The sequence below is a fragment of the Scyliorhinus torazame genome, chromosome 2, assembly GCF_047496885.1.
Source record: "Scyliorhinus torazame isolate Kashiwa2021f chromosome 2, sScyTor2.1, whole genome shotgun sequence".
NCBI classification, from domain to species: domain Eukaryota; kingdom Metazoa; phylum Chordata; class Chondrichthyes; order Carcharhiniformes; family Scyliorhinidae; genus Scyliorhinus; species Scyliorhinus torazame.
Window position 1 is genome coordinate 353,376,287 of NC_092708.1, and position 23,804 is coordinate 353,400,090.

General features: G+C 45.3%; 1 protein-coding gene across 8 annotated transcripts in view; it reads right to left on the reverse strand.

The window, feature by feature from the left end:
• Positions 1 to 14,906: 14,906 nt before the first annotated feature.
• Positions 14,907 to 23,804, reverse strand: part of rtn1a (reticulon 1a) — a 315,521-nt gene continuing 306,623 nt past the window's right edge. For all 8 annotated transcript variants that reach the window (XM_072491579.1, XM_072491600.1, XM_072491606.1 and 5 more), the window contains 4 exons: positions 23,233 to 23,302; positions 21,094 to 21,140; positions 20,919 to 20,977; positions 14,907 to 15,554 (listed from right to left, as the gene is read on the reverse strand). In XM_072491579.1, the coding sequence (XP_072347680.1) occupies positions 15,512 to 15,554; positions 20,919 to 20,977; positions 21,094 to 21,140; positions 23,233 to 23,302 (219 nt within the window). In that variant the 3' untranslated portion in view covers positions 14,907 to 15,511. The remainder of the gene's footprint in view (positions 15,555 to 20,918; positions 20,978 to 21,093; positions 21,141 to 23,232; positions 23,303 to 23,804) is intronic.

Genomic DNA, 23,804 nt, shown 5'->3' on the forward strand with positions numbered 1-23,804 from the left:
ACCTAATAAAGGGCATACTTGCCCTGGAGTGAATGCAATGAAGGTTCACTAGACTGGTTCCTGGGAAGAGGAAATTACCCTTCCAGGAGAAATTGAGTAGACCTATATTCCCCAGAGTTTAGAAGAATGAAGAGATTATCTAATTGAAACATATTAAAATCTTGAGGGATTGAGAAAATGTTTCCCCTGGCTGAGGAATTAAGAACACCAGGTCACCATCGCGAATAAATGATTGGCCATTGAGGACTGTGATGAGGGAAAATTTGTTCATTCAAACGATTGCGAATCTTTGGAATTCTCAATCCCAGAGAACTGCAGATGCTGAGTCATTGAACATCTTCAAGCAGGAGCTTGATAAAGTTTTGGGGGTACCAAGAGATATGAAGGGGGCTGTAGGTAGGTGGAGTTGAGGTAGAAAATCAGCCATGATCTTGTTGAATGGTGGAGCAGGCTCGAAGATCCAATGGCCGACTTCAGCTCCTATTTCTAACCTTCTTCTGAAGACAGGTACCTGAGGCTCATGAGTTGCAATGTGGGCACCTGCCATGGGCATTGTGAAACAGTTTAGGATAAATGCCAGTTGGGCACGTCTCAACATTCAAGCAGGATACAGCATTGGCATTTTTGACCGTTTACCATTTTAAAAATGCCAACTTCAATGTTGTACATATTTTTGAATAATCACAGCTATGATATTGGTGGCTTCAGGATATAGCTACACCATCTCTGTATTAGGTTAGATTATAAGAAGCCTGAGTAAGGAAAAAGGGGATGAGATTGACGTTATTCTGAATGTAACATTCATTCAGTTCTGGACTGGCCGTTTAAACAATCCAGTAAGAAAGAAAATTGCTTCCAGTCGAAAGGTAACAATTCTTCAGCTCAAGCTCAGCTGGCAGCACTCCTGCCTCAGATTTGGAAGGTGGAGTGTTCGAGTCCCATTGCAAAAACCAAGGCTGGCAATCCAGAGCGGTACTGAGGGAGTGCTGCACTTCCAGCTGTGCTGTCTTTTTAATGAGGTGGTAAACCAAGGTCCTGTCTGCCCTGTCAGGTAGATGTTAAAGACCCCAGGGCACCATTCAGAAGAAGGTGTTGCTAACTTTTGGTTGGCTCTTAATTTGTAATTTGCTCTGTTTGTTTAACCTTTGCTCTAGAGTCGCCAGGTATCTTTATGATACCGCCATGAGGTTCAAGTTCAAGTAATGATCAATAACTCGACACACCAATTAGTAAGATTCAAATCAAAACACATTTATTATACACAGTAAATCACTACTAATGCATACACTCTACTTTCTAGACTATTCCTATCAGTGAAAGGCCTATACTTAGCTTCGGACTGGCCCACCAGGTCAGGGGAACAAATGGCCTTTCGTTCAGGTCCTGAGTCTGCAGGATTCAAAAGCTGGTGTGGACTGGTAGCTAGGAGCGCCTATCGTGTAGCGAGCGTTGACTTGAGACTTACTTGGTTGGCGGCAGCAAGGCAGGTCACTGTCAAGGGTTGGTTCGAGCTGCTGAGTGACCCTGCCAAAGAAGGATGATTTGAACTTGGGGGCTTTACTTTATAGTCCCCAAGGGCTTCCTGCCCTTCGGGCGGACCCCGTACCTGGTTCCAAGTGATTGGACTGCGTTCCGATCACTTGGATCGATTTCTCCAATATTGGAGTTGTTCCCTGTTCATTGGGTGGTCCCTAAATGTCCGTTGGCCTTCCTTTGTCTTGGCTGCTGCTGGCACCAAGGAGTCTGGCTTGGCTTTATTCACCTTAACTGTTGCAATTGTGCCTTGGAATCGCACATTACTATGTAGATGGCTGCTGCATTACTATGCAGATGGCTGCTGGTTTCAGTGCTGTCTGGTTGTTTTGCAGGTTCCAATATACATGATTTCTGTATTTGCTAGTCTTTGCCTGTGTTGGCTGAATTTCCCTTCAGCCTTTGCGGTTCTCCATTTTAAGTCGGGAAGTGGCCAACCCAGGTGGCTACAAAGGGCTGGCCGGTTATCCCCAGTCTCCCTGACCAATATTTATCCGTCAACCAACATCACGAAAACAGATTAGTTGGCCACCATCACATTGCTGTTTATAGGGGCTATTGTTTCCTAAATTGTGACAGTGACTTAACTTCAAAAGGACTGCATTGGCTGTAAAGCACTTTGAGACAATCAACGGTTGTGAAAGGTGCTATATAAATGCACGTATTTATTTTGCTTTTCAATGCTCCAAACTCGATGCCAATTACTTTTGCTTCAGCTGAACATAACGTTTATTAATTCACTGTATTTACAGCACCCTATTGTAAAGAAAAAGTACTATTTGATGCAAAAGGAAACCATTATAATTTTAACACAAACATATTTACACAATTTTTCTGTCAACATTTAACAGCCAGGAATGTCATTAATCCTATTTTAAAGTGCTATTTTCCAATCTATAAATCTTTCCCGGTATCCATATAATTTATCGGTGTCTGTTTTATATATATTTCCACATAAGTAACTTCTATATGTGACCCACACCCATGAATGTTGCAGTAAACTATCAAACTACCATATATTTCCGATTCTTGCAAGGGAAATTTGAGCCAATCAGAATTTCATTTTAACATTTACTTCGGTTGTCACCAAGATTTTCTGTGTCAATTCCTCCTCTTTCTAGAGCTTTCTCTATTGCCGCATTAGTTATTCCTTCAGCTACCTCTGTTCCTTTATGTTCTTTTGATTTTGATTTTCCAGCATTGGTTGCTCACTCATTGTCTTCTCACTGAATGTTGGCACTGTCTCCTTATCCCGCCCTGCCTACAACCCCGCCTCCCCACAGCCCCCTTAGGCTATGAGTGAAGAGAAAAATAAGAATAAATGTAATTACCAACGTAAAAGACAGACACAAAGCAGAAGGAAGAAACAAGGTGTAAATCGATGCAACAATTTAAATTCACACCAAGCCAATGCTTACATGTGTTTCACCGTGAGCAAAGTCCTTGGAGATCCGCCAATATTTGATGTAATAAATGTAATGCATTTTGAAGAAAGATAATTCAGTAGAATCTAATATAATAATTATATTACAGTTATTAAATTAAAACCAGGAATGGGCAGATTACTTTATGAGGAAAGGCTGGACAGGTTAGGCTTGTGTCCTCTGGAGATTAGAAGAGTAAGAGGCACCTTGATTGAAACATATAGGGCGGGATTCACCGATCCCGACGCCGATTTCGTAATCGGCGATCGGGCAGAGAATCCTTTCTGATGCCGAAATCGGGGACGTCGCCTGTTTGCCGCAGTACCCAATTAATTTTTTCCAATTAAGGGGCAATTTTTTGTAGCATGGCCAATCCACCTACCCTGCACATCTTTGGGTTGTGGGGGCGAAACCCACGCAAACACGGGGAGAATGTGCAAACTCCACTTGGACAGGGACCTCGGCGCCATGAGGCAGCAATGCTAAACACTGTGCCACCGTGCTGCCCTCGCTGCAGGTTTTGTACACTCCGCCCCCTCTGAAATGGTGTCATCACGTCACGCGCTGCCGTTGGGACGACGTTAGCATGTCACCTGAAGGCCCTCCCCGATGCTCCGCCCCCGGGGGGCCCGTGTTCCCGACTGCATGATTGACGTGTAGTCTCAGCGGTCGGGAACCCGCATGGCAGCTGCGGACTGTGTCCAGCGCCGCCATAGTCAGGCAGGAGCCGTGCTGCTGGCCGGAGAGGGGTTCTGCAAGGGCTGGGGGTGGCCAGGGGGTGGCCTATGGGGGTACTATCTGGCAGGTCGAATCCGTGCATGGCCAGCGCCATGTTTTACGGCACGACCGCTGCAGATCCTCACCGTGCGCATGCGCGGCCATGGACCCGGCCATTCTCCAGCCATTCTTATCGTGGGAGCCGAGAGTTTAACTCGGCGTGGCTGCTAGCCCTTCACCGGTTACAGGATTGACGAGGGGTCGGCGCCGATTGTTTTGATGTAAAACGCCACAGTTCCTCCGCACTCAGTCTCACTAACGATGAATCCAGCCCTTAGGGTGGGAATTTCCCACCGGCCCACCTCATGTTTTTCTACCAGTCCCACCATTGTCGACGGGATTTTCTGTTGACAGCACTCCTCGTCGCCGGGAAACCCGTGTGCCAGCGTGGGACCGGAATTTTCCGCCGGCATGAACAGCCGGTAAATCCTACCCATAAGATCCTGGGCAGACTTGACTGGGTGGGTGTGGAGGGGATGTTTCCTCTTGTGGAAGAATCTAGAACCAGGAGTCACTGTTTAAAAATAAGGGGCCACCCAGTTAAGACAGAGGTGAGGAAAACATTTTGTTCTCAGAGGGCTGTGAGACTTTGGAATCCTCTTCTTCAAAAGGTGGTTGAGGCAAAGTCTTTAGGGCAGAAGTAGAAAGGTTCTTGATAAGCAAGGAGGTGAAAGGTTCTCAGGGGTAGGCAAGGATGTGATGTTGAAATTAAAATGAGATAAGCCATGATCTTATTGAATGACGGAGCAGGCTCGAGGGACCGAGTGGCTACTCTGGCTCCTAATTCGTATATATGTTCGTATTAACTTACATAAGAGTCCTTTCTGTTTATTTCTTGTGTTCCCAATTCTTTTATTTTCTTTTATTATTTTGGTCCGTGGACCCATAGTTGGGATGTGCCTTTAAGCAGAAGACTTAGAAACAGCCTGCTTGCCAGGTCACTGCAGCCCTAGGTTTTCTATTTTGATGAGAAGTCAGACTCTTTGGCACCGGGTGGATCCTAGGAACCGGTTGTGGAGGGGGTTGGTTCGATTAGTTAATTGGCAGCCAGTGGGTTGGCCAAGGCCAGTGTTCTCCCTCACAACGGACAGTGATTGGTCATTGGTTACTGCTTGATGCTTACTGAGAGGATTTAGCAGAAGTATTTAGACCTTGGAAGTGAAAGGAACGCTCCCCCTCTCTCTCCTGTTGCTGAAGTGAAAGAACTGCTGCATTGTTCTGAAAGCAGTGAGTGCCTGGCACACCCTTTGCTGCAAACCTGAAATGATGCTGAATCTGGAGAGAAAGTAAACAGCCTTACCGGAGAAAATCATCTCAAGCCTAGAAGGACGAAGTACCAAAACAAAAGCCTGAACATCAGAACGACATTGACTGGAAGTCATCCCAGTGCAGCAAAGATCCTTATCCTTTTATTTTTATTCAGATTTTCTTTCCCTTTCCGCCACTCTTTCCCCTGTGTGTTGGTTGTTTGTGTGTGTGTGTGTGTGTATAGAATGGGGGGAGTTAGGAAGGGGGGGGGGTGGTTGGGAAAGGGGCAGTAGATAATCAGTTACATTTTCTGTCTGTTTAATTATAATACTGTACACAACAAAAGGTTACTTGTGTTAAAGTTACAAGCCTGGTGATTGCAGTTTATTGGGCTCAACCAAGGACCTCGGGTATTTTAAATAAAATCTAATTTCACCTGTGTTGCGACTCTGGATCAAGTGGGGCTGGAATTGATCGTGCTCTAGCCCAGGCTGTCATAACACTTACTTCAACAAATTTATCAATGTTCTGTACTAAATCACGGCACCCAGAAAAAATATATAGACCAGGGTTTTCTGGTCCCTCTATGGTGGGACCGGCTGTGGGGGATGAGGCAGGCAGGGCCAAAAGTCCATGGATTTTCAGCTGGACCGGAATATCCTGGCGGCAGGTAGGGCTGGAAAATCCTGGCCATAGAATCATAGAACATGCAGAAGGAGGCTGGTCAGCCCATCTAGTCAGTGGTGGTCCTTTCAAAAAGCAATCCGTTAGCCTCTCTCCCAGAAAGGTCGACAGAGAGACGAAGGCAGTGGATGAAATGCTCACCGTTCTGCCAGCATTGAAATTAATGAGATAGGTGCAGAAGGGGATGGAACTGAGGGTTTTGCTGAGGTCTCCTCTGTTAGGATTCTGACCATTCCCTTCATCATTCCATCATTCCAACACATGCCCCCCTTTCCACAGTGTAAAGACATGCAACTGTTTTCACCTCCTCCATTTCCACTATCCGGAGCCTCCATCACTTCTTCCAGGTGAAGAACAGCGATTTGCTTCCGATTTATTTATAATTTCTATTTAGCATACTGTTAAAGTTCTGGGTATATAATCAAAGGCTGACATGTCTTAAGTATTATTGCTTATCTGTGCAAAAGGCCCCGCACTTCCCTATCTGCATAATATCCTTCAGCACTAAAACTCTGCAACTGCCTAGGTCCTTAGCTCTGGAATTCCCACCCTAATCCTTGTCACCTCTTTCCCTTTAAGATGCTCCTTACAATGTAACTCTTTGAACTTTTGATCACCTGTCCTAACATCACATGTGGGTCAATGTTGAATTTTGTTTAAGCATGCTCCTTTGAAAGTGTATGGACAAATGGGACGAGTTCACGGGGTTTTGGGCTGTAGAGAGGTACGAGTTAGGGGTGTCCGCTGTTACCGTTGTTGTTCACGCTGGCAATTGAGCCCTTTGCGATGGTCCTTAGAGGGTCAGTGGAGGGCAAAGTATTGTGATGGGGAGCAGGGAGCACCGGGGTGTCGTTTTACATGGACGACCTGTTGTTTTTTGCGTTGGGCCCACTGGAGAGTATGGGTGGGATTGTGGGAATATTGGAGAGGTTTGGGGCCTTCTCTGCGTATAAGTTAAATGTCAGGAAGAGTGAGTTGTTTCCAGTGAATGAGGCGGGACTGCGGGCCAACTTGGGGATGTTGCTATTTAAGGTAGCTAGCGAAAGGTTCAGGCAGGTACTTGGGATTCAGGTGTCGCGGGACTGGGCTACGATACACAAGTGGAATTTGACAATGTTGGTGGAGGATATTAGGAAGGATTTTAAGAGATGAGATACACTACACCTGACACTGGCAGGGAGGGTGCAGGTTGCAAAAATGAATGTGCTGCCAAAGTTCCTGGTCGTTTTCCAGACCCTCCCGATTTTTCTTCCGAGGAGGAGGGGGACGGAGAAGCTCAAGATGGAGGAGGAGTCCTGTAGGAGATCCAGTTTGATGGAGGAGGAGTCCTGCAGGGGATCCAGTCGGAGGGCCATGGTGACGGCTCTGCTGCCGTTCGCTCCGGGGAAGTATACAGGGAGCCGAGTGGGCAGTCGACGGTCAGAGAGTGGAATCAGCTGAGGAGGCACTTTAAGTTGGAGGGGATATTGGTGTTGACACCACTGTGTGGGAACCACATGTTTAAGCCTGGGGGGGGGGGCGGTGGTGGGGGGGTGGGGGGGGGGACCACATGTTTAAGCTGGGGGGGGGGGGGGGGGTGAATGGGATGTACAAGAAGTGAAGGGAGGTGGGTCTGGTGAGGAACTTGTACCTGAAAGGGTAGTTTGCAGGTCTGGATGAGCTGCGGTAGAGGTTTGAGTTGCCGAGGGGGAGTGAATTTAGATACATGCAGGTGATGGAATTTGCAAGAAAGGAGTGGAGGATGTTTCCCAGGTTGCCGGGGTATACCCTGTTGGAGATACTGCTGCTCCCGGATGAGTTGGGAGAGGGTAGGATTGGGGACATACATATATTTTTTTATATTTGTTCATGGGACGTGGGCATCGCAGGCTGTGCCCATCCCTAATTGCCTTGGAGGGGACAGTTAAGAGTCACCCACATTGCTGTGGGTCTGGAGTCACATCTAGGCCAGACCAGGTAAGGATGGCAGATTTCCTTCCCTAAGGGACATTAGTGAACCAGATAGATTTTATGGGAGGCTGAGGGAGCAGTGGAAGGGGAGTAAGTGGTGAGGATCAAGAGCAAATGGGGGTGGGGAAATAGACTGGGGTCTGTGGGGTGAGGTGATGCAAAGGGCGAATTCAATCTCCTCGGGTGTGAGGATGAGCTTGATTTAGTTCAAGGTGGTGCATGGGATACATATGACCCAGGCGAGGATTGATGGGTTCTTTCAAGGGGTGGCTGACGAGTGTGAGAAGTGCGGGCGAGTGCCAGCTAATCATGTACACATGTTCTGGAGCTGCGTGTAGCTGGAAAGTTACTGGGAAACGGTATTTGGGACATTATCTAAGATTATGTGGGTGGAGGTCAGGACGAACCCAATGGTGGCGTTCTTTGGGGTGTCGGGAATGCTGGAGCTGATGAAGGGAAAGGGGGCCAATGTTGTGGCTTTCGCTTCTCTAATTGCCCGACGAAGGATCTTGTTGAATTGGAGGTCGGATACGCCATTGGGGGTGGCGACCTGGCCGGGGGATCTGTATGACTTTCTCCAGTTAGAAAAGATCAAGTTTGAGTTGAGGGGGTCGGCGGAGGGCTTCAAGACATGTTTAGGGTTGTTCATGGCATGTGTGAGGAACTGTTTGTCGCGTGGGATGGGGAGTGGGGGGGGGGGGGTCCGGAGGTAAAAAGGGAGAAAATTGTACAAACTGGGATTTCACAGTGACTTTGTTGCAGTGTTAATGTAAGCCTACTTGTGACAATAAAGATTATTATTATTATTGTGGAGTATGTTGTATATGTTACTGTTTTTAACACATGTTTGGAATAAAATACATTTTTTTAAAAATAGAATGCTGCTTTGAAGCAACTAGACAGAGGATTTACAATGAAGGGTTAGCCAGGGTTGCAGACTTGTAGGTAGGGAGAGTATTTGTGAGGGCTCGATTGCATTTTGAATGGAGGAAGAGTTTGTGAGTTTTTGAGTTGGGTATGGGCAGGAGAATAGAGTGTTGTTTCAAATCCAGAGTTACAACCTCACAGTTAAAAGAGTCACAACCGTATAGTTAAATGATCGATCCAATTTTTACAGAGGTTCAATTAACTTGGGATTGACTGTGCAAAAGCCTGCTCTTCCAGGAAATCCATTAAAATCAAGATTAGTTTCTTTAGCAATGTGAAGCTAAACTATTAATCTGGCAGTCAAAAATACAGAAAATTGAAGGTGAGGCAAAAGGATGAAGTTATGCCAAAAGACATCTTACTTTAAAAAGTTTGAAGCATTAAACAGTGCCGAACCTGCACATTCACTTCATCCACCAAAAGTATGGGAGAATTATCTGATGACTTCTGATACCATGGCAGATACCATGGAGATACAACTGGAGATAGTGGACAGTGCTGTAGCACAGTGGTTAGCACTGTTATTTCACAGCGCCAGGGACCCGGGTTCGATTCCTGGCTTTGGACACTGTCTGTGCGGAGTCTGCATGTTCTCCGTGTCTGCATGGGTTTTCTCCCGGTACCCCGGTTTCCTCCCACAAGTCCCGAAAGACGTGCTTGTGAGGTGAATTGGACATTCTGACTTCTCCCTCAGTGTACCCGAACAGGCGCCGGAGTGTGGCGACTAGGGGATTTTCACAGTAACTTCATTGCAGTGTTGAAGTTAATTGTGACACTAATAATGATTATTATTATTAGAAGTATTTATAAGTCCCATTTTCTGAGGGTGACGAGAAATGGGATGATGGAAATTAGAGAGCCACTGATAGTAGATGATGGAGCCATTGATAGTAGCCTTGGACTCACTGGACATTCTACTCGCGTGAATTTATGGCAATCATTTGTTTGATTTTGTGAGGGGAATTAAGGAAGTTAACTTTTAAAACTGAATGAGACTCTGACATATACTGAATGGCAGCATATACATGTTGTTGATGGCAGTATTTGGTGCTGTGCCAGACTGGTTCATTCTGTCCGCCCTGGCCTGTGCTGCAGTGATGACATTGGCTGATTTTTTCCATCTCGTTGTTCATTGGCAAGTTCTCTGTTTGCTGCCTCTAGACACACACTCCGCAATACTGACCAGCTTTACCATCATTCGGACAAGAAGCAAGCCTGGATTTCAATTCAGCAATTATTCTTACAGGCGTGTTTTTACAAGTTAAAAAGCACTAAGGCAATGATTAATTTGTGTATTTTTGCGGCTTAGGGCTTTGCGATCTGTGGGGCGAGTGTGGCCGGGGTCAGGAGGGGTGTAACATCATTGGGGGGGGGGGGGGGGGGGGTGGGGGGGGGGCGGCGGAGAGGACAGAAATGAAGGCGAATGCGGGACCCCACAAAGTGTAAATCCGCCTTTCCAAATGGAACAACAATTTGGCAGCTTGTATCATAATATTTTAAATACCGAGCAGGTGAATTTTACATCCCCCAACAGACATATTTGAAGGTGGTGGTGGTGGTAAGGTGATGGCATGCAAAATACAGCAGGTGGCCAACCCACCACCTCACCCTCCACCCATGACCTGTCCCACATATTAGGGGAGGGCTGGTAAGGAATCAGGCAGCCTGCCCATTCTTAGGTCTATTGAAGCACTTAAATGGCCACTTAGGAACCTCATTCTGCCTCCTCCACTATGATACCTGCGGCTGGGGAAGGCATAGGAAGGTGACTGGCCTGGCACTACAGGCTAAAGCCAGGCAGGAGGTGCAAGGTTTCCCTAGGGAGGGGGCCCTGCACTCCTTGTGGGAGGAATAGGCCTTCCTGTAAAACTCACCCCTGGGGCACCATCGCCAGTCTGCATGCAGAATAATCTATTTTATGGAGATTTGTCTGTGCTTGTAGAAATTTGATCAATTGCACATTATATATGGATAAAATGAATGCATCATTAAAGTATAACAAATGACGTTTCATTTTTAAAATCTGATTTGAAATGGAGGTGGTGGAACAATGAGCAGCAGAGTCTAAGAGAAAATGGAGGTAAAAGAGGAACGTGGTCAATTCTCTGCTCTCTGATCACAGTGTATGTCGCAGCAAGCGCTTCCTGGATGAGCTCGCAGTGATCAGTATTCGGTTTGACATTTACAGCTATTATCTGACAATATTTTCCCGGATATTCTTCCCAAGATGTGTGGCAACATTTTTCAATCCTTCGTCAAATCCGGAGGGTGTTATTGGTGTCACGTTTTTCTAACTATCACTAGCATACATAGAATTTAAAATTAAATACATCTTCTGACTCATAGAGATCTATAGTTGTCATTTCACTCATTAATATATTTCACACAACTGGCAGTCCACCTTCAGGAAGTTTAAATACTTATAGTTCCATTGTTTCAATGCAAATTTAAGCTCAATTTCCAGATTGCTTTCCTTAATGAGGTTCTCCCATACTCGTCTCAAATCATTTGGTGAGGTTCATTAATTATTTTCTATATAATCAACACGGAAACAATAAAATGGACAAAGGAAGGACCCTCTGTACAGTTATTGTTTTGGAGGCCACAAGTATTTTATTTCTCCCCTCCTCTCCTGAAGGTGCAAACGGTTGCTGCTGTTTCTACAGGTGCAGCAGGCTCCTGGTATATAGAAGGTAACAGATGGGTCTTAGAGGGTTCAATCTGCCTTCAGCAAAATTAGAAAAACAAACTGGAGAGCCAGGGGGTCTTTTACTGAAGGAGTCAAATGGAGCAGATGGAATTGTTCTGGTGTGACATTCTGAGAGACACCACGTTCAGTGGTGAGATTGTGTGAGGTTTTTACTCCTTGTAGAGAAATATACGATATGCATGTTGTAATTTATAATTCAATAGTGAGAAAATGGTGACTATAGCAACGCCTCAAAAAATGTATCTAAAGGAGCTTTGAGAAGCTCTGCGATGATTTTTGCATGTTTACAACACGTATCTGGTAACGTCTAACTTCCAGGGAAAGCACATATAAGATGCATTTTACAAACCTATGCCAGTCATCCACATCCAGTGAGAAATTTTAGGCCACAGATGAGGACTCAAAAACATTTAGTCCAATATAATAAATCTAGGCAATGCTTGCTGGACGGGAAAAGCTTTGGAATGAAAGCTGAAATTAATAAGTGTCTGATACCTGAATTTTCACCTCTTGTAGTTAGATTCAAATCCAGCCCACACTCATGTAATGTCTGCTCCTATTTGAGAGCTTGCGGCAGTCTCTAATGAGGTTTCGCCTAAAGCACAATACTGCCCCGGTTTCAGCAGCATTTGGTCATTTAACTCATACGATGGTCAATTTGGGAAGTGGAAAATGATCAAACTGGGTTTATTAAATCTTCTGAGGTTGGGATTGACCATGTTGTTAAACTTTATTCTGCATCGTCCAGAGTTGTACTTGACCCGGAACTGTTTACTGCACAAACGGGATTAGCTAATCTATGTCCATTTCTCAGAACTAACGATCCTGATATTGATGAGTCAGAAAATGAACATAACATTGACACTGCAAAAATCAAGCCTGTACCTGATTTCTGATATATGCTTAAAATATTACAGGCTGATTTTCCATGGCAGCGATGCTGAGACAGCCAGTGTTCGCCGTCATTCCATTCCTGAAACTGACAGCAACATCAGGAGTCCGCAAATGCTCCGGATAATTTGGGCATCCAGGAACTGCCATCGGCCAATACATGCCCCTGCAGAAGGAGAATTCTTGTCCCCCGTGCAATCCCCAAACGGTGAATTGATGAAAATGACCACTTTTGACACAGTTAGTTTCACTGTAATGGTTGTATCTTATTGGATGAGGTATAATTCTGTTTTAACAGTTTCCTAAATTGCTAATTACAAGCCCTCAATTGTCCTGAAAACCCCATTTTTCTTTTATTTTGTGGAGTGTCGAAGTTCTCAACTGAGACAAATCTCCACGTCTTAAAAAAATAAAGCTTGTTTGTGATATTTTAGCTTCTTTAAATCAGTATTTAATAAGATCGCATTTGGACTCTCTCCATTTCCTGGCTGATAGCTAGCCAGATTGAGTGGCTGGTTTGCTGGATGTCGGGCAGGAAGGCCTGTGGTGCAAGGTCACAGCCTTGGAGAAACACTACTGCTCCTCGTGGCCCCCAACTAGTTCCACAAAGACACCTACCAATTGGATTTGGCCCTTCTCCCTCCCTTCAATTATTGGGTTTCTTGAGCATTGATAAACCAGAGCTAGAGGCATTAAATCTAGAAGTTTATATTTTTAAGCACGCAGCCTCATTAGCATATTTAAATAACTGCTCGACCCCAATACCCTGTTAAAACTGGAACTGGGCATATTGAAAAGGGGTTTTAGATTCTTGAAATTTTAACCTAGACCCTCCACCCTCTGACTTTTTCCTGCCCATCGTGCAAGCTAAATACTAACTCTTAGCACAGGGGCACAGTGGTTAGCACTGCTGCTTCATAGCGCCAGGGACCCGGGTTCAATTCCCCGGCCTCTGGATAAAAGTCAGTGTGGAGTTTGCACTTTCTCCCCGCATCTGTGCGAGTTTCCTCCCACAGTGCAAAAAAGTGCAGGTTATTTCCCCTTAGTGCCAAAGATGTCCAGATTATGTCATGGGACAGGGCCTAGATAGAATGCTCTTTCAGAGGGTTGATGCAGACTTGATGGGCCGAATAGTCTCCTTCTGCACTGTAGGAATTCTATGGTTCAAAGATTATCCATTCCTTCCTGCAGCCTGGAGGCACAGAAGTGCTTGATGGATTCAACTTTATTCAGATGTAGCCCAATCTTTGTCCGAAACATCGGACCAGCTGCCGCTTTCTGCTAGAAATAGAAACATAGAAAGGAAGAGGCCATTCGGCCCTTCGTGCCTGCTTCCCCCAACCATTATGATCATGGCTGATCATCCAACTCAGTAACATGTTGCCATTTGTCCACCCATATCCTTTGATGCCCTGAGCCCCAAGAGCTGTACCTAACTTCTTGGAAACGAACAAGGCACGATCGAACGGCCTCGTTGCTCCCGACTTGGTGACGAGATGTCACAATCGGGATCCCGCCCACAATTGTCAGGACCCAGTCTCACATGGCTAATTGAGTTTAAGAACCCACTTAGCCGTGCTGACGGTGGATTGATCAGCCACCTGGCCGAGGAGACGCGAGCCAGGCGCCGTTCAGTACCGTTCCCCACAAATGGGGACCACGCAGAATGGTACCTGGGGTGGGGTTATCTCCCACGCAATCAGAGATCCTCGGGCCATCGACCTCTGGGCAGGATGGCACTTCTGGTGCCATCTGGGCACCTTGGCACTGCCAGTCTGGCAGTCACCTGGTAACCCTGGTAGTGCCACCTGTGTGCCAGACTGGCACTGCCAGGGTGCCCAGATAGCCCTGCCCATATGAGGTGAGGTGCAGGGTACCCCCGTGGGCACCCCAACAGGTGGGTTGGGGCATTGGGTGGGTCCTGGGGGTTGCGTCATGGGGCTGAGAGATTGGGGTGGGAAACGATGCTCAGTGTGACCTCAGTGGACTTTCTCCACAGGGACGCCAAGAACGACACACTAATTCCGCCCAGAACGGACTCCGTTTTATTTTGGTTAGATCGTGATCTAAGTGTGGGTAAATACCGGTGTGGATATCACCGAAACGGCTGGCAAGTAACACCCCGCCAAACTTATCTTTAGAAATGATTCTGTTAAATCGCACCCACAATGTTTTGGCCTCAATTGCTTTCTGCGTTGCCGAATTCCACTGGCTTACCACTCTCTGAGTGAAGAAATATCTGCCCATCTCAGTCCACAATGGTTTACCCTGTATCCTTAGACTGTAACCTCTGGTTCTGGACACCCCTGCCATCGGGAACATCTTTCCTGCATCCACCCTCTAGTCCTGTTAGAATTTTATAGATTTCTAGGAGAACTCCACTTGGTCTTCTAAACTCCAGTGAATACAATCCTAACCTACTCAATCTCTCCTCACACGTCAGTCCTGCCATCCCAGGAATCAGTCAGGTAAACCTTCGCTGCACGCCCTCTATAACAAGAACCTCCATCCTCAGATAAGGAGACCAAAACTGCACACAATATTCCAGATGTGGTCTCACCAAGGCCCTGTATAATGGGTGAGCAGCTGACTAAGGACATTCAAATGAGACCATGTATTCGAAATATACTGGCCGTCCAACTCAAACTCCTGGTCAGGATTGCCATCCATTCCCACCAGGAATTACAACTTACCTTATAGCAACTATATTTCATCAAAAACAAATTGCAGCAAATTGGCTGAGGAAAAGAAAAAGCCAGGAATCTGTTTCCATACTTCTTTAATAGTATGACAATAGTTCGAAAAACATGAGCTTTGTATTTCTTTAGTTTACAAAACCAAATGCCACAATTACAGTACATAATCCTTAGAACGTTTGTGCTGGATAAACACCAAAACATCGATCCACTGTTCTATTGTTTTACTCAATAAAGCCAAAGTGACTCAGTGGCTTTGGAGCAATTAGACTATTGCAGAAGTGCACCAAAGCAGAAATGCCCTAGCCACAAATAACATTAAAAGTTATAGGCACTGCCATAGCAGCAGAAAACACTAGAAAGTTAAATAGAATTAAGACTCTCAACATCATGCAATTGTTTATAAGCAACACAAAAACACATCTAATACAATTATCATTACTTGCTTTTCCTTACTATACTTAGTGATCGACACAAGTGATTGCAGGTATTCTACTCATTTGGAAACAGCATGGGAGAGGGACTGTCTCAGTGGTGTATGTTTCTAAAACCATGATGCTGACAGATGGGTTAACAACTCTCCAAGACAGGTCTGATTAATTTGAAGAATACAGAAAAGCTTCTGCTTCAGGTGCCCTTTCATATGCCAACAGTCTCTCTTCGTGTTGCTCTTACTCGGTCTTTCGTTTCGCACCTGGGATTTTGGCCTGAATCCTGAATAAAAGACACAAAAAAATGTGGGTATGTGAATTATACGATTTGAAAGCAATCAAATTGATAAAATTCATGTGATTTCAAAAAAAATTAATACAGCAGCACCAAGATATGGCTTCCAAGGAGGCTGTGCCACCCCTTGGTTTTAGTAGGCCCGAAAATTAACTCTGCGCCCAACTCCCAGTTTGTTCTAAAATAAGCTGGAAACAATCTTCAGGTCAGGCAGAAGAGGGAGAAACAGAGTTAGCATTACCGATTGACAACCTTTCTTCAGAACTCTTTCTTTCATCTCCATTTATCTCCCTCCATAATTAGCAGCCACTTTCCATTTGGCTGCAATTTTTCAGCCAGCAGGGGGAAGGTCAGCAGCAGGTATATCTGCTTCAGCATCAGGCGGGAAGTGGGGTTTGCCTCCCTCTAGGGCCCTTTTTCCCATCTTGAGTGCACCCCCTGGGTGCACCCTCCCTCTCGGCCTGTGTACCACGCTCCCCCTGCCCCGCCATCCAACCCCCCTCACCCCCTCCTGCCCACACACACAAAATGAGCCATGTTCAATAATAGCAAACAGAGCAAACTAAAAAATATCAACATGTGCAGTTATTGAATCAATAGATATATATTATATATATAAGAATGCTGTAATACTGGAAAAGTCGTAATCATGACTTGCTTAACCTACAATTTGTATCTGAAATTGTGTCACAGATTCATAGAGTTGTGCAGCACAGAAAAAGGTCATGTGATCCATTGTGTCCGTGAGGGTTGACAAGTGCCAACCAGCCTAAACCCACTTTTCTGCTTTTGCTCAGTAGCCTTATAGGTTACAGCACTTCCAAGTGCACTTCCAAGTATATTTTAAATGTAATAAGGAATTCTGCCTCTTCCACTCTTTCAGGCAGTGAATTCCCAACCCCCTCCACCCTCTGGATCAAAGAATTTCTCCTCAACACCCCTCTAATCCTTCCACCAATTACTTTAAATCTGTGTGCCCCTGGTTATTATTGATCTCTCTTTGACAATGCCCTTTCTATCCAGCCTGTGTAGGCCTCTCATAAATTTATACACCTTCAGCTGCTTTGTTAAAGGGAACAACCCCAGCTTATCCAATCTTTCTTCAAATCTAAAGTTCTCCATTTCTGGCAACATCGTCATAAAGACCATAAAGCTGTCAAGTGTGATTGCCTCCTCCCTACAGTGTGACCAGAGCCATGGGGAGTTCTCCAGCTTTTACCTAACCAGTCTTTTATACTGTTCCAGCATAACTTACCAATAACTAAAATTCTATACCTCAGCTTGATGCCATATGCCTTCTTAACATACTCATACGCTACTTTAGGGATCTGTGGATATATACTTAAAATTCCCTCTGTTTCTCTACACTTTACAGTGTCCTACCATTTATTGGGTATTCCTTTGCTTTGTTTTCCCTCCCAAAGGGGCAGCATGGTAGCATGGTGGTTAGCACAATTGCTTCACAGCTCCAGGGTCCCAGGTTCGATTCTGGCTTGGGTCACTGTCTGTGTGGAGTCTGCACATCCTCCCCGTGTGTGCGTGGGTTTCCTCCGGGTGCTCCGGTTTCCTCCCACAGTCCAAAGATATGCAGGTTAGGTGGATTGGCCATGATAAATTGCCCTTAGTGTCCGAAATTGCCCTCAGTGTTGGGTGGGGTTACTGGGTTATGGGGATAGGGTGGAGGTGTTGAACTTGGATAGGGTGCTCTTTCCAAGAGCTGGTGCAGACTCGATGGGCCGAATGGCCTCCTTCTGCACTGTAAATTCTATGAAAACGAATAGATTCAGAACTGATCTAGCAGTTCTAAACTAGGAATCCACGAGACACTGTGGGCTGTCAACAGCAGCAGAATTGTATTCAATCACAATCTGTAACCTCATGGCCAGATATATCCCCACTCTACAATTACTATCAAGCCAGTGGATCAACCCTGGTTCAATGTGGAGTGAAGTAGACAGCATGCCAGGACCTGGCATACCTAAAATGAGGTATCAACCTGGTGAAGCTACAACAGAAGACTACTAGCCCATCCAACAGGACGCACATTGGGATAGACAGAGCTACAAGCAATGGATCAGATCAAAGCTCTGCAGTCTTTCCACATCAGGTTGTGAATGGTGGTGGTCAGATCTGTTCCAGACCGGAAACTGTCACTTTCAAAATTCAGACTAATGTCAAGCAAGGCTATGGGATAGCCCCCATTTACCTGACAGCAGCTATTCACCGCCACACATAATCTACAGTTTGTGGATGACGATAGGGCCATTGCTCACTCTACACCAGATTTGCGAGCCACTCTCAATCTCTTCAATTGTGCAGAAAAGAGGCACGGCCTGTTCTGCGAAAACAAACCCACATCAGGACGCACCTGGTCAGCTAAATATTCCACCTCCCATATACGTTGAAGGAGAAGTTCTGAAATATGTTTGAGCACTTCCCAGGCCTTGGCAGCCACCTCTTTCAAAATACCATCATTAACGAGGAGATCCAACAGAGCATCAGCTGTGCAGGCCCGTCCTTCAACAAACTACGTCAGCGAGTGTTTGACAAAAATTACGTTGCAAGTCAATGAAGTCCCAGGGCACAGAGCAGTTGTCATCACCACACCCCTGAAGTGCAGTGTATCAATGACACATGAGAGTGCTGAAGAAATTCCATCAGTAATGCCTCCAACGTCCCCTACGGATTCAATGGGAAGTTTGTCAAGCAAATGCTGGTGTCCTTTTTGAAGACAGTGTGTTCAGATGGCCGAAAAGTGTCTCCCCTCTAGGTAGTGTTCCATCAATTTTCAAATGGCCAGAGTTCCAGAGAAGGTCAAAAAAATACACTTCAAGTACACTTGGAAGCTATCCTTGAAGCACGGCAGTACTGACATTAATGACTAGGAGGAGCTTGTCAAAATGTTGACAACTTGTCCATCAGGCTGCATCAAGCTTTGGTGGCACAGTGATTAGCACTGCTGTCTTACAGCGCCAGAGACCCGGGTTCGATTCTAGCCTTGAGTGTCTATGTGGAGTTTGCACATTCGCCCCGTGTCTGCGTGGGTTTCCTCCACACAGTTTCCTCCCACAGTCCAAAGATGTGCAGGTTAGGTGGAGTGGCCATGCTAAAATGTCCCCTTAGTGTCCAAAAGATGTGAAGGTTAGGTGCATTGGCCATGATCAGTGCATGGGTTATGGGGATAGGGCAGAAGAGTGAGCCTAGATAAGAGTGCTCTTTCAGAGGGTTGGTGCAGACTCAATGGGCCGAATGGCCTCCTTCTGCACTGTAAGAATTCTCCAAATGCCTTATTGAGGGGGCAGAGCACTGGCAGAGAAGGAAAGAAAAGGGTGCAAATCCTGCACTTGAGACCTTGTGGGGTGTCTGCTTTCTTGTGCCTAAGGATCTATGGGTCAAAAACTGGCCTGATCAGTCACATGAAGACAAATTGCACAAACTCGCAAAGCTGAGCAGACTCCATCCTCAAATCAAGGGCAGCCAACAACATCGGCACTGGTGGACAATTGAACATCTCACTGGAGGAGAAGGCTCCACAAATTTCCCCATCTTCAATGATGGGGATAGCCCAGCATGACAGCTTAAAAAAAGATCCTCTTCAGACAGGAGTGACGATGATCCATCTCAGTCCCCTCTTGGGGAGGGCTCCAGCATCTCAGCTGCCAGTCTTCAGCCACTTCAACTCACTCCATGTGATATCAAGAAATGGCTGAAGGTACTGTACTCAGCGAGGTTCATGGGCTCTGACAACAGCCGAGCGGAAAAACAGACTTCTGCTCCAAAACAAGCTGCGCTCTTTGTGGAGATTATTCCTTCGAACTTCTGATTTGTGCCTTGTAGATGGTGGACAGACTTTGGGGAACTGTGAGGTGGGTTACTCACCTCAAAATTCCCAGCTTCTGACCTGCTCTTATAGCCGTGGTATTTATATGGCTAGTCCTGCTAAGTTTCTGGCGAGGGATAAAAGGAGTTTATATCCTTTGAAATCTGCACATAAGACTAGATTTCCTGAGGCCTCTGCTATGGCAAGGTACCCAGGCTGCTACATGGCTGAATTCACAACAGACCTACCTCGTCACAGACACAGAATTGGAAAAATCTACCCTCATGACTGACTTCTCTAACTACACTGACTCCTGTGGGAGAGTGAATAAAACAAACTTAACTTTTTCATTCAACATGTCATACTTTGTCAAAACACCTGAGATAGTTTGCTGAAAGCAACTCGGACACGATGCGCACACACAAAACAAAATGAGAATGGACTGTGAAGAATACACTGCCAACAATTGGGTGAGAAGTCACTGCAAAAGCTTTGTTTTCGAAGAGATCAGCATCCGCATGGATGGAGCTAAGGTAATTACTGAGAGTATTTATTTAATTGAACATCTCTCCATAGAATGAGATCACTGAAAATTGTGTAACCACCTTGAATTTAGGTTTCAATTCCCATACCGGCTGAGGTTATTCATGCCCCGCCTTCTCAACCTTCCCGCCCCAACCCGAGGTGTGGCGACCCTCAGGTTAAATCACCAGCAGTCAGCTCTCAAAGGGGTGAGCAGCCTGTGGTCCTCTGGGACTGTGGGTAGTTATGATTTCAGTTTTCTCCCAGGTATCTAATCATCTGGCTCAGAGAGGGTGTTGTCGGGTTCCCAGCCTTTTGACAACAGTGGCAAATGAAACCATTAACCACAAAAACAGGAGCATTATGACCATCCTTGCTTCACCCACATGCCAACGGACAGGTTTACAGCAGATGAAAAAACGTGAAAAGCGCATATTGGATTAGAATAATTTTGTGACTATGAAGAGCTGCAAAGAAGTTGAGAAGGATGAGGGAAGTTGAGAAGGATGAGGTGGGGGAGAGTGCACTACATTCACAGTCATACACAATGTCACTTAAGAATTTGATAAGGGCCCTTTGAGGGCTATGGCGGGGAGGAAGCCTGATTGGATACATGGGGTTGTGGGAACAATGTCACGCAAATGTGGGAGGCGTCAACGTGTTCGAGAACCTTCGAGGAAAGGGAGGTTGGAGAGGTGAAGGTATTGTAGGTACAGAGGAGTCAAGGTTGGATTTTGAGAGTTTGAATGTGACGACAGTAGATTTTAAAGGGAAGGAATGGTACCTATGGAGAGGGAACCATTTACAACATCAGCTAGCATGGGGACTAATGTAAAGTGCATTCGAGGTTATTGTCACCTCAGCTGAAATTGTAGTTCAGTCTCCATTCACCTTTCAGATAAACACAAACCCAAAGAAAAGGGCTAATTTGGATATCATATATCCCCAGCTTCATAAATACATAATCTACCCTTCATACTTTGTACATATAGTTCCAATGTCAAACTTACTTTGCCACCACAGAATTAACATGGGTCCTCACCAGTCCCAAATACTGGTCGATTTGTGCCTGGAAATAACCATAAAACCCGAGTTATTGAAATAAATATACTCATTATTGTACAACACTAATATTTACATTTCTTTAATTTTTTTCAGGTGCCTGAAAATAAATAAAATATTTACCTGGTATTTCTCATATACGACAGGCAAGGTAAACATAGAAACGACCGCTGGAAAGGAGAATCAATCATATTATTTGTTGCACCGACAACATCTTACACAATTCCTCTTAGAGAATGTACAGCATTAAATGTTTAGCCAAAATATGGAGTTAAGGAAAAAGATTCAGAGAGAAGATTTGACATATATTTTATCTTTAACGTACTGAAAGGCGTGAAGAGGTCTGTGTACGGAGGACATTTAAACTGTATATCACAGAACTGAATAATGTGAGGCAAATCTCAAGTCAGGCCATTGATTATATTACTTCCCCCACTCATCACCCACTGGAAAGGATTCCCTTCAGCAGCAGCTAATTATATCTCAGTTAATTCTTTTCAAAACAGTAGGAAAAATATCTCACTTGATCTCAATAGGAGGAGAGGGGAAGGCGGACATAAAGGATGGTGTCCTGTTTGATATGATGTCTCTGCTTGATGGGACAGACACTCCAGGATTACATAGGAAAAATGATCATCAGGGTGCTGCAAAGCTGTTCTTGACTACTGAAGTGTAGCCTTGGGGGGGATCAGTTTGAGGGTCCAGGGGCTGAATCCACTTAGCCACCTCGAGTTGACGAAGGAGGTAGAGGACCAGAGGAAAAATTGCTCCTTGGACATAGTAGTGTTCCTTGGAGGTAGTTTGCCCATGTCCCGAAGACTGACTGATGAGCCAATGACCTTCTTCTCCGATGCCTTTCCTGGATGGCTGCCTCCTGATTATCCTGACCCATTGGTCCTGCCAGTTGCTGGCTTTCCAGTCTCAGTTCTTGATCAGTGAGAGCCTCCTTCCTCGCATCCCCTCCTCCTGCTCCAGAGATGGTTGGAACATTGGGTGTATGATGCTCAGATTTTTCACTAAATTAATTTTCTGAAAAGGCAGACAACGATGTGGGAACCTGTGTGTCCAGGTCTTTCATCCATACCACTGCTGATGCAGTGAAACCTTCCACTCCACACATTTTCCACACCCAAAACTCTATCCACCCCGCACTGGCCTCCTCCCAAACCTGGCATCTGCATGTTTTTGGATGTGGTCCGTACACTGTGAGAGAGACCCTCAAAGTGCAACCCATGGCCCTCAACCTCCACCTATCATTTTCAGCTTTGTCCTATTCACTCCTGACCCTCTCAACATTACTTTGTGCCTCCCCCCTGTAACCCTTGATCATTCCCCCATCACTCTGGACTTTATCATGGAAGTGGACATGATCCCCTCCAAAGCCGACCCCTACCCTCTTTGAAATTCCTCCAATGATCCTAGAGTGTCCCCACATTATCCCTAGAGTTTCTGTTAGATCCCATGACCCACACCATTTGAGATCTTTGACTATCCCTATCTCAGACTGGCCTTGACTCCCCACACTGAATCAAATCCCCCGCGGTGAATGTGAACATTTTCTCTGTCGGCAGTTCTCAACAGTCTGAGTTTGAACCAAAAGATCCAACTTTGGACAATACTGACCTTATCCTTTAAATTCATTGATTTCTCCCACCAAACAGCCCTTCGCCATCACCCTATCTCCAAGACGCCCATGAGGCACATGCTTGCTTGGAGAGAGTATTAAATCTGATCCACTTTGATTTTAAGCTCAGGGCTTTCTTGGCATAGTATAGAATAAGGAACAATGAAGTAAGGAACGATGGTCGAAATAATGTTGAGTTCAATGTTGGCAAAGAAGGGCATTTGCCTAAGGCTTTCAGTAAACATGCTGTCCCCATGGATGGGACACTTTGTTTAAAGGTCTTATCGATAAGACCCTAATGCAAGTCTCTTCTTACCTGCAAAAGCGGTTCAGTCCTCTTTGTTTTGCTTCTCTCTTGACTCGATCGAGGTGGGTAGATTGATGTCTACCCAATTTTTCAATCCCCATTACCATTCTGTTCCTGAAAAATGTACCTCTAATTTAAGGAGGTGCTGGTAAGCAGCGACAGCAGCCGAACCTTTCTGAGAATATCAATTTGAAACATCTAGGCCTATATGAGCTGGACAGGTAAACTAAGTGTAGGGTGACACATGTATGCATTGCTATTTTGCTCGCAAACCTAGAAAATACACAGCAGTGTCAATTAATTTTTGTGTTGTATGTTAGAACATAATTACCCATAATCATCAAGGTCAAGCCATTGAAGATAGCTCCGACATAGGTCAGCAACCACATCAGCACTGCAAACTGAAAAACAGACCAGTTAAACATGAACTTCACACTGGACAACCTTAGATCATTTTGCAGACAGAAGCCCATGATCTGATACAATTAAATAGTAAACCTCTCTGCTAAGTTAACTTTGCTGCATTTAAAACAGATAAACAATCCAAATCGCCTCCAAACATATCAAAAATCTGTAGTAACAGGGAAACACACATTTAACAGTAAACTCATTTCATTCATTGAAAATTACAGAATTAAATTATTTTTCTTTATTATCAAGGGGCAGGACTCAGACGGCTGGACAGTTGGTTCACGTCACAGAGCGAGGCCAGCAGCACAGGTTCAATTCCCCTACCGGCTGAGGTTATTCATAAAGGCCCCACCTTCTCAACCTTTCCCCTCTCCTGAGATGTGGAGATCCTCAGCTTAAATCCTCAAAGGGGAAAGCAGCTTATGATCAGCTGGGACAATGGCAACTTTACCTTTTTTTACCTTCAGGAAGAGATTTGCCAATATTCTATTA